The sequence below is a fragment of the Plasmodium reichenowi genome, chromosome 4 (genome assembly GCF_001601855.1).
Source record: "Plasmodium reichenowi strain SY57 chromosome 4, whole genome shotgun sequence".
Lineage (NCBI taxonomy): Eukaryota > Apicomplexa > Aconoidasida > Haemosporida > Plasmodiidae > Plasmodium > Plasmodium reichenowi.
The window spans coordinates 258,957-270,394 of record NC_033649.1 but is presented as its reverse complement, the minus strand read 5'-3'; the positions used below and the strand labels follow the sequence as shown (position 1 = coordinate 270,394).

Sequence of the window (11,438 nt, the reverse complement as noted above, 5' to 3'; positions counted from 1 at the left end):
ACAAAAAAAACAAAAAAAAAAAAAAAAAAAAAAGGATGATTATTATAATATGTATAATAATATATACCATAAAAATGATATCAATCATTTAAATAGTTCGTCACATCTTGTTCCTCTAACTTTTTGTTTTTATAAAATACACAATAATTTCATTATTAATTATGATAAAACATATACAGATATAAATAAGAACGTTACAAAATATTCGAAAGAGATAGATCAAAAATATAAAGATTCTTGTGCATATTTTTATATAAAAGGGAAAAAAAAAGGAAAAGCCAAGATAGAAATAAAATATATAAAAGGTACATATATGGAATATAATAATTTCATATTAAATCTAGATATATATAATAAAATAAATGCTTTGTTTTGTGTAGATTTTGTATGTAGTAAATATATTAAGCATAACCAATTCATCCATTTAATCATATATGATGGTTTTAATAAAAAAATACCGTATGAAATAAATATTTCTTCTGAAGATCATAATAATAAAAATATAATAATAAAAGAGAATAAAATATTTAATAAATTATTTAACATAAGAGGTAGTTTATTGTTTCATAATATATTTCTTGATGAACAATTTTCATCTATATTCCAATCTCAATTTTATAGACATATATATAATCCAAAGAAGCATAATTATCAAAATATATGTTGTGATATCCAATATATAAAAAAAAAAAATAATAATAATAAAAGTATAAAAAATGATTACACTGAGAACAATTATTATTTTGATGATGATAAATATTTATATAAACAATTTATTATTTTCTCAGATGATCATACAAACTTTTATCCAGTCAAATTGTATAACAGAAAATTATTCGAGTATGATTTTATTTTTAATTATTCATTTCACAAGGAATCCATAAACGACAACAAAAAAAAATTTATGAATCAAAATGTTAATGAAAATTATAATAAAATAAATTATTTGTGTTCATGTAGTAAATATGCTAATGTGTTACTCCGTCAAGGAAATTATTATAAAAATAAAAAAAATAAAAAAAATAAAAAAAAAGGGGGAAATATATATAATGATATGTATAATGATACATATAGTGATACATATAGTGATACATATAGTGATACATATAGTGATACATATAGTGATACATATAGTGATACATATAGTGATACATATAGTGATACATATAGTGATATAATATCATATTATGATAATTTTATTTCTGTACAGAAATATTATTTTATTTATGGTACGTATGAAAAAAAAGCTCCTAATACTTCAAATATAATAATACAAATGAAAGATAAACAAAACAAAAATATTAAGAGTACTAATTTTTTCCCAGTACATATTACATATCCATCTTCTATACAAATGGTTATTTTTGATAAGCACCTTGATAAATTATATGCTATACAAGATATGTTAATTCTCAAAAAAAGAGAAAACAACAATCATAATAATATAACAAATAATATAACAAATAATATAACAAATAATATATCAAACAATATATCAAACAATATATCAAACAATATATCAAACAATATATCAAACAATATAACAAATAAACAATATCATCATAGTTGTAATCCTCTTTATAATTTTAATATTTTGTCATTGTATAATAACCATAATTATTTTTTTAAAACTTTTCTTATAGACGACAAAGAAAATGTTATATTAACAAATGAAAAATTTAAATATACTCTCAAGCCGTACTTCATAAATTTTCATCCAGTATGCTATAAAAATAAATCGCACTATCTAGAAAATGAACAGAACATAAGGAAAATTATTATAAATACAAATAATAGAGTATTATTAAATCATACATTGCAGAATAATTATCATAAGAATTTAAATAAATATAATCATACTAACAATCAATATATTAATATACATAATTCTTTTCCCTTATTCTCATTCTCATTCTTATTCTTGTCATTAATTGTTGAATATAAATATATAAAAGATGAAGAAACATATATATATGAAAAAGAATTATTCATTACATTTTATGATCAAATATTTATAAATAGTTTGATACATTTATATTTGTTTTATTCTCCTTTAGTTTATTATAAGATATATGTATGTAATATACATAAAGATTTTATTTTTGATTATTATTTTAAAGGTAAATATTATAATCAAATAAATGTAATATTTAACAATGATTATGAAGATGAATATGATAAAGATAGATTTCTTCAAAATATACCATCATATATAAAAAAATGGAACCAAACATATATTATTAAAGAAATTGATATGGTCAGAAAAACAGATACATCTTTTAATAATAATTGTTCTTCTTTATATATTAATTCAACATATATAAATGAAGGTATATTATATATATATAATAATAATAAACATTTTTTTGAAATAAAACCATCTCATTTAAATATATCCTTTAATGAAATATCACACATAAAAATTTCCTTGTCCTCTTCATTTTATAATATGAAAGATTTAATTATTTTAAGACTAGAATTTTTTAATAAATATAATCAAAAATTTGTTAATCAAATGCCTTTAGAACTTTTCAAAATAAAATTATTATATAATTATAACAAAATTTATTTAAATCCTATACAAAATGATTTTAAGAACTCTAATTATAATATTATCAAAAATATTAAATCTTTATTTGAACAACAAAATAAAGAAGATGAACACATGATCCTTTCCGATGTATTTTATTATATAGATTGTCAAATCGTAGGTACATACTATATACAAATTGAACTTACATACCATAATCCAGAAAATAATAATAAAACGTTTAAGTATAAATCTATAATATCTAATATGGTACATTTATTAGTGTATTCACCTGGAAAATTACTCCACAATTATTATGAAGAAAAGCAACTTGCGCAATTCCAAAAAGGAAAACAAAAAAAAAAACAAATGCAAGAACAAATACAAATGCAAGAACAAATACAAATGCAAGAACAAAAACAAATGCAAAAAAAAAAACATGATGATAATTCAAATATAATAAAAAATGTTATTTCCAATTTTATAAATAATATAATAAAAAATCTTATAAATGATAAAACAGAACAACCAAACAAAATAATAATGAATAAACAAAATAATAATCATAATATAGCACATATACTGTTACATCCATCAAATCAAAGTATTCAATTAATTTTTAAATTTGATAATCCATATATATACAAAATATTATGTGTTTCAAAGAATTATACTGTAGTAGTTCCTACCTTATTATATGAACATAATAATAATAATAATAATAATAATAAAGGACAATATAGCTGTCTCATCAAAACGAACAATATTGTAGGTAATACAGAAGTACACATATATCCTATCTTTATAGATTATTTTAATATATTCGTATTACAAATAAAAAATTATAAAAAAATAAAACAATTTGTTAGTCTACAAAAATATGATTTACATTTTCATGACATTGAAACATATTATATTAATTTTTGTAAATATAAAATTCATCATCCAATTTGTATAGATTCAGAAGAACTAAAAATTATGCGCCAACACTATTTTTTACAAGTACATATTAATCTCGATCATATTAACTCTGTCCAATTTATAAATGAACAAAGTGAATATACACTTTACGTTCCATTAAAAAAAAAGTTCTATACATTCCTTATATTTCAAAACCAAACTAAGGATATTTTTGAACACATAGATTTTAAAGCTATGTATGAAAAAAATTCAAATGAAAAATTCTTTATTTTAGAATATTTTGCTGATACTGATTCTATTGTTTTAAATGATAAAAGAGAATGTGTCACGTTAAATATCACAACATGCTTGTCACCATATAAAAGAAAGGAAGGAAAAAATAAAGGGATATTTGAAAAAGGTCATTCCGTAATTCAATCGAATAACGATAATATAGATAAGCATATTTTAACAAATACAAAATATAACAAAATATTAAAAGTGCTAAAAAATTCGTCGGACACATTCTTATCTATTAAAGCATATAAAGAAGGTAATTATATATTATATGTAAAATTAATTAGAGATAATAATATTATTGTATCAAAAAAATATAATATTGTTGTAACAAATAATATACATGAACAAAAAAGAAATACACCAACCCTAGAGTTAAGTACCAATTCAATTTATAATTTTTATAAACATTTTCGTCTTTTTAAAATGTTTCAAATATATAATTTGTCACATATAGAAAAAATGAAAACACCACCATATGAATGTACATATATTTCTTCTCATTATTATGTAAATAGAAATAATATTCCTGATAAAAAAGGAATCATTAAAATAACAATCAATATATCACATATATATAGTGCTACTATACAGAACTATTATACAAAATACATTCCATTAAATGTTATACAATATTTTTATATTCACTTGTATAATAAAAATATGCAAAAGATTTCATTCCCACCAAATGGTAAACTTATTTTAAACGTATCACATCCAAATATATTAGATACTATCATTATGAACAATAATCATATCTATATTATTCCGCATAAAATAGGATGCTCATTTATTAATATACATTTTATTTTATATACAAATTATAAAGAATATGTTAAAACCGATCAACAAAATCGAAAAATTATATACATAGATAATTTACATTTATGTGTTGTAAACTCTATGAAACTAAAACATTTTCATAAAAAAAATCATAACTTATATTATCCTAAAAACACATATCAACTTTTAAAAGGATACAATTATGAATTCTCATATCAACCATATATATGTCTAAAAGATGTTATGAAAAAAACAAACAAACAAAAATTCCTTCCATATATATTAAACAAAACTAATTTTTCTCATATGTATAAATATTATGAAGAAACAAGTTTTATCAAAAATATAAATGATTATTTACTTCATCCGGTTCATAAACATTATTCTATAATTAATGATAACTGTACCTTTATCAAAACCTAAAAGGGACGTCCTTTTTGTGTAAAAAAATATATATATATATATATATATATATATATAAATAAATAAATATATATGTATGTATATTAATATGTTTTGAATATTTTTTTTTTCATGTAATAATTAATTATTTTTAAATCTTTGTCATAATTAATATTTTATGAATTTACAAAATATATTGTTATTTTGTGATACATATATATATATATGTACATATTTGTATATTTTATTATTTATTTGTTATTTTTTTTATGATTATTATTTTTATTTTTTTTTTTTGTGAATTTAAAATATTTTAAAAATTTAAAAGTGTTTGACCTTAAATTTAGTAAATAAATAAAATATCTTATTGTTAATTTTTTCAAATTATATTAATAACTCATTATAATATTCGTTTTGATAAATTGAATGGTTTATTTTTTTGACATATTATCATACTATATATATATATATAACATATTTTCCAATCATCCCTTATTATTGTCATAATACTGTAGCATTACATCAAAAATTATTATATCCGATAAAAGTAGGAAATTATTCTCCAATTTTGTTTTTACTGTTGTTTTTATATCGATATCTAACGTGTCGTCATAAAGGTTCCTGCAAGGAAAACATAAATAAAATATATATATATATATATATATATATATATATGTATATGTATGTATGTATTTATGTTCTACTTATATGAACAAAAATATACATATATATATATATAATTTTTCTTTTATTACATTTTATTGTGTAAATTTAAAAAAGTGTTGAAGGCTATCATTGCAGCATTGTCCCTACTAAGGTTTAAAGGGGTCTTGTAAATACTCCAAGGACCTATAAAATTTAAAAAGAAGAATATTAATATATATATATTAAAATAATTTACTTGGTCATAACAATTTGGCTTGTACATATATATTATAATATTTAAAAAAAAAAAAAAAAAAAAAAAAAAAAAAAGCTATCCAATAAATAACAATATGGCTAGTACACATAAAGAAAAATATATATATATATATATATATATATATATATATTAACATAATGAACCTACTTGTATCTTTTTTAAAAACAGTATCATCCAATAAAAAACTTCCTTGTTGTTTCAATTTAATAAAGTCATCAAAATTAAATAATTTGAATGTTGATAGAACGTCTTTACTTTTCCTTTTCTTTAAAAGATTTTTTAAATATATCTTCCATGACAAGGAAGAATTATAATCGTGATCACTTTTGAGACTATCTTTTGAAATTTTTAATACAGACAATTTTTCATCATTAATTTTTTTCATTTTTTTCCTTAATCGTTTTCTTAAGCGATTATATTCTTTTATTTGATTTTCTTCATTGTCCCTTTTTGCAGCCATATCTTTTAAACTTTGATATAAAAAATTATTACAACCAACTCCCCCAACTATAAATACGTTTTTTATATTAAAATGGAGTTCTGAAAAATACATTATTTTATTCACTTGTTTTAATAAATGATGGAATATATTTTTCTGGCAATAGTATGCATATCTTCCTTTTTCCTTTTCAAATGATTTTTCACTTTTCAATTTTTTTATTATTTTACTCATGTGATTATATATTCCAGAAAAGCTACAAAAAAATGAAAAATAATAAATATAAGAAAAAAATGAAATAGAAATAAAAATTAAAATGGAAATGAAAATAGAAAAATGGGAATTAAAATAATAATATATTATATATATATATATATATATATATATATATATATTAATTTATTTTTTTTATAAATATATAACATATGCAATTACTATTAAATACACAAAATGAAGACTAAGAACTTACGAAAAATCAATTATATTATTAGTCGAAAAAGGATTAGGAAAAGGTTGAAAAGGGTCATTTTGAAAATTTTCATTAGATGTACTTTTTAAATTTGTAAGATATTTTTGTGCTTCTTTTTCAAGAAATGGTCCTCCACCTAAACCAACAGGAAGTTCGAGGAGTCTAGTAACCTTATCAATCACATCACCAATAGTTATATCCATTGTTGTAGATATTTTACACACATTAATAGCATTTTTTGTATCTTTCTGAACTTTGTACACATCTGTACTACCTCCTGAAACTAAAATACAAAGATAGCCATCTTTCATATATTCCGTTTGTATGATATTTAACGTTTCATTATGTATATCCTTTTTTTCCTCATTCACCGTTTTTGCTTCAGTATTATTTATTTTATTATCATCCAATTTATTCTCTTCTGGTTTTTTTTTTTTTTTTATTCTGTTTAGTACATATGATCCATATGTAAAAAAATCGTCCTCTATCAAATTTATTAATTTTTCTTGTGTGATAATATTTTTATTTAAAACTTCCAGAACATTTTTTATTTTGTTTTTATGCTCCTTATCACTTTTTATGCTTTCTGATATGTTTAAATAAATTTTGTCATCCTTTTCATCTGCTTTTATATTTTCATTTTTATATTCAGCACTATTTGTGTACGTATGCTTATCATTATAAAAATTAAAAAATAGTGGTGAAAGAATGTGAGCAAATATATGATTTACAGCACTTATTTTGATATTTTCATTTTGTTTTTTTTTTTCTCCTATATAATTTTTTGCTGCTTCCATATTTTTGGCTATCCCTGGACAGGAACTAAAGCCATAACAGATAACACGTTTAGGATCTATATAAAAAGAAAAAAAATAAAATAATATATATATATATATATATATAAGTTTCTATATTGTCAGTAATACTTATAATTATGTGTATACAATTAAAAAGAAAAAATATATATTTATATAAACTAATATTTTTCTTTACCTATATTATCTAATATTTTGTTGACATAATGTTTTAAGAACAAACTATTTAAAGAACTTATAAAAAAAGGATATACACCTTCATAACTATGCACAACTTTATAGTGGGATATGATTACATTTTTAATTATATTTAAATCGGTATCAATAACACAAATACAAGTATCATCACATGTATTTTCTATTCCAACTATATAATTCAACTTTTTCTTTTTCTTACAATTATTTGTTTGTAACAGAATCTTGGGAATTTTTCTATATTTACATATATCGTAGTTTACATTTTTCTTGTTAAGATGTTTATTTATATTTTTTACTGCTCTCTGAAGAATATCACTAAATTTGTTATTTTTTATTGGGGTATTATCAATTTTAAATGTATAACATAAATGATGAATTAAAAATATATAACAGAATAAATATATAGCAATATGAGTACTTACATTTTTCATTATTTATTTATTAAGAGTACATTTCTTTTGTAATTGTTCTAACATGTTCACCATGGGTAAATAAATAAATAAATAAATATATATATATATATATATATATGTGTTAATTTTTATATTTCATTTTAAGGTTAATGATATATTATTTTCATTTTTCATAATAATTTTTAGATTGTTTTATTTCTTTTTTTTTTTTTTTTTTTTTTTTTTTAAATATATATATATTATTAATGTTATTTCATATGATTATAAGTAAGAATAATATACCTTTAATTATGCCATTATAAGATTATACATATATAATATAATATATATAATATATATATATATATATATTTATAAGCATATATATGAGAAAATTTAAAAAGAGTGCATTATATGTTTGAATATGGATCTGTATGAATAATTTATATTTATATATTTTTTTTTTCTTCTTGTTATATAACTATCAAATAAGGTTGATAAATAAATTATAAGCGTAAATTTTTTAGTGGTATTTTATATTTATGTAATTATTTTATTCAAAAAAAAAAAAAATGTTACTTCTTTAATTCTTAGAGTTTTTTATGTGACTCAGAATCGGATGTGTATGAAACACATTTCCATTTTTACAACAGTTCCATTTTATGTATATAGAAACATATAGTACATTATATATATACAACATTTGTATATATTTGGTATTTATAGTAAAGTTTTTTTTTTTTTTTTTTTTTTTTTTAATAATATTATTATTATATATCTAGCCAAAAAGGAAGAAATTCTGTAAAAAAATTTTTTTTATTTTTTATTTTTTATTTTGTTCCCCCATTCGAACTAGCCAATTTTTTCAATAATGTAGAACATATATAATAGATATAAAAAAATAAAAGAAAAAAGTAAAATAAGAAAAAAAATATATTGTCTTATAAGAATGATATTATTATGGGTATTCTTTTTTTTTTTTTTTTTTTTTTTTTTTTTTTCCCCTTTAAACTAGCCAATATTTTCAATAGTGTAGAACATATATAATAGATATAAAAAAATAAAAGAAAAAAGTAAAATAGGAAAAAAAATAAATTGTCTCATAAAAATGATTTTATTATGAATAATCTTTTTTTTTTTTTTTTTTTTTTTCGGTTTATAAAAATTTACATATCATTCATCACTCAAAATAATTAATTTTTTTTATTTTTTTATTTGAATTTGATATTAAGTTTATTTTGAATAGTGGTTGCGAAATACAGGATAAAATTCAGGTTCTAATATAACTATTGCTTCTTTTTTTTTTTTTTTTTTTTTTTTTTTAATATTAAATTTTATTATTTTATTATTTTATTATTTTATTTATTTATTTAAAAAAATGAAGATTTTGAATTTGATACTTTTGTCTATTATATTTCTAAAATATTACCATGTATGCTGTATTTCGACAAGAGAAATACTGCGAGACAAAAGAAATGAGTTTCAAAGATATTGTGAGTTTATTATTAATGAAAAGAATTTAGTTGATAACAACGAAAAAATAGTAAATAATTCCATAAGAACATACAAATATTATATGGAAAAAGGTATAAAAGAAATTGTGGCAATATTTATTTTTGATGATTTAAATATCACGAAAGCTAGAGAATTAGGAATACTGAACAAAGCAGATCATGAATTAAATATTAGCAATATACCAAAAAATATACAGAATATATATCCATTAGATGAAATAAATTCTTTTAGTGATCTTATATATAAAGAGAGGAAATTATTTTCTTTTGAAACTGAATATTCTGTTACTAATTATGTGTTTACAAAATTTGTATTTCATGTAAAAATAACAGAAGAAAATGATGAAGAAATTATGTTTTTAATGATAAATAATGAATTAAATATGAAACAGAAAAATTTGGAAATAATAAAAAAAACGGATGAATATAATGGAAATAATAATATGCCTAGTGTTAATTCAAATTCTGTAAATTTATATCAAAAACATCCACAAGCATTTGTTCAATTTATAGGAGCAATAATTGGAATAGCTACATTAGTAAGCTCTATTTCAGGTGCTGTCTCTGGTATATCATCTATTTTTTCAAGTCGCCCCGCCCCAACACCACCTGAATTTTTGGGCGACGAAAAATCCAAACTTTCAAAGTATGAAACTGGTAAAAAAGAAGTAGAAAAAAAAGATAAGAAGAAAAAATATTACCAAGAAGAAGATGATGTATATGATTACGATGAATACTATGACGATGAATATTATGACGATGAATATTATGATGATGAATATTATGATGATGAATATTATGATGATTACTAATAATTTGAAGATACAATTAATATATATATAAAAAAATATACATAATTTTTTTTCAGAAAATTTTTAATAATATATATATATATGTATATATATATATATAGATAGATATATTTTTTTTTTTTTTTTTTAAAATTCGTTTTTGTGTAAAAAATGACATGTACAATTGAATATATACATTATTAAATAATTCGTAAGATAAAATTCTCACTGCTATAAAATTAATGTCTATTTATTTTTTTACATTGTGAAAAATATATAAAGCAAAAAAAATATTCATAGGAAATTATTATATGAAAATAAATGTATTGTTCATTTAAAAAAAAAGTTCATTTTCCATCTATGATATTTATAAATTGACCCTTTTTAAAGAAAAAATACATTTAAAATATACAAAAATAAATTAATAAATAATATATATAAGTGTAAATAAATAAAATAAAATAAAAATAAGGTGTGTTGTTTTATCTTAAATTTTGAGACGATGAATTTTTTTTTTTTCTCCTCACATAAGTATAATATGGAAATGTAACACTACATATATATATATATATTATTTATAAGATTTAATTTATTTTTTTGAATGCAACATGTTTTAATGAATGATCATTAAAATGAAAAATCATAGCTCTATATATATCTGCCCTTTTTTTTCTTTTTTTTTTAAATAAATCATGCATGCACATATAATAATATTTTTGTCTATTTTTTATTTTTTTTTTGTATTAATGGTTCATTATTTTGGTTCTTAATAATAAATGATGATGTTAACATAAAATTATACGTTACATAAAAAATATTTTATATTTATACATATTTATTTTTTAATGTGTGTTTCCTTCCTTATTTACATTTTTCCATAAGGGAAAACAAACCCATTTTATTAAAAAAAAATATATAATTTGAATTATAAATATGTAGGTATATATCTATGTATGTTAATCACTTTTTTTTTTTTTTTTTTTGTC

The 11,438-nt window shown here is 19.3% G+C and overlaps 3 protein-coding genes across 3 annotated transcripts in view; 2 read left to right on the top strand and 1 right to left on the bottom strand.

Annotated features, from left to right (window-relative positions):
* PRSY57_0406400 (hypothetical protein) overlaps positions 1-4,933 on the top strand; it is a gene marked incomplete at both ends in the record, with an annotated part of 7,206 nt that extends 2,273 nt beyond the window's left edge. The window contains one exon of the mRNA XM_012905928.2: positions 1-4,933. This exon is cut by the window's left edge and continues 2,273 nt beyond it. Coding sequence (XP_012761382.2) covers positions 1-4,933 — 4,933 coding nt within the window.
* Positions 4,934-5,397: 464 nt separating this feature from the next.
* Positions 5,398-8,186, bottom strand: PRSY57_0406300 (peptidase, M22 family, putative; the record flags this gene model as incomplete). The annotated part of the gene is made up of 5 exons (XM_012905927.2): positions 5,398-5,533; positions 5,668-5,761; positions 5,982-6,529; positions 6,743-7,595; positions 7,736-8,186. The coding sequence occupies 5 exons, from the start codon at positions 8,184-8,186 to the stop codon at positions 5,398-5,400; spliced, it is 2,082 nt and encodes a 693-aa protein (XP_012761381.2).
* A 1,339-nt stretch (positions 8,187-9,525) lies between these two features.
* On the top strand, positions 9,526-10,473 carry PRSY57_0406200 (hypothetical protein; the record flags this gene model as incomplete). The annotated part of the gene is made up of 1 exon (XM_012905926.2): positions 9,526-10,473. One exon carries the CDS (start codon positions 9,526-9,528, stop codon positions 10,471-10,473), a length of 948 nt encoding a protein of 315 aa, XP_012761380.1.
* Positions 10,474-11,438: the final 965 nt, after the last annotated feature.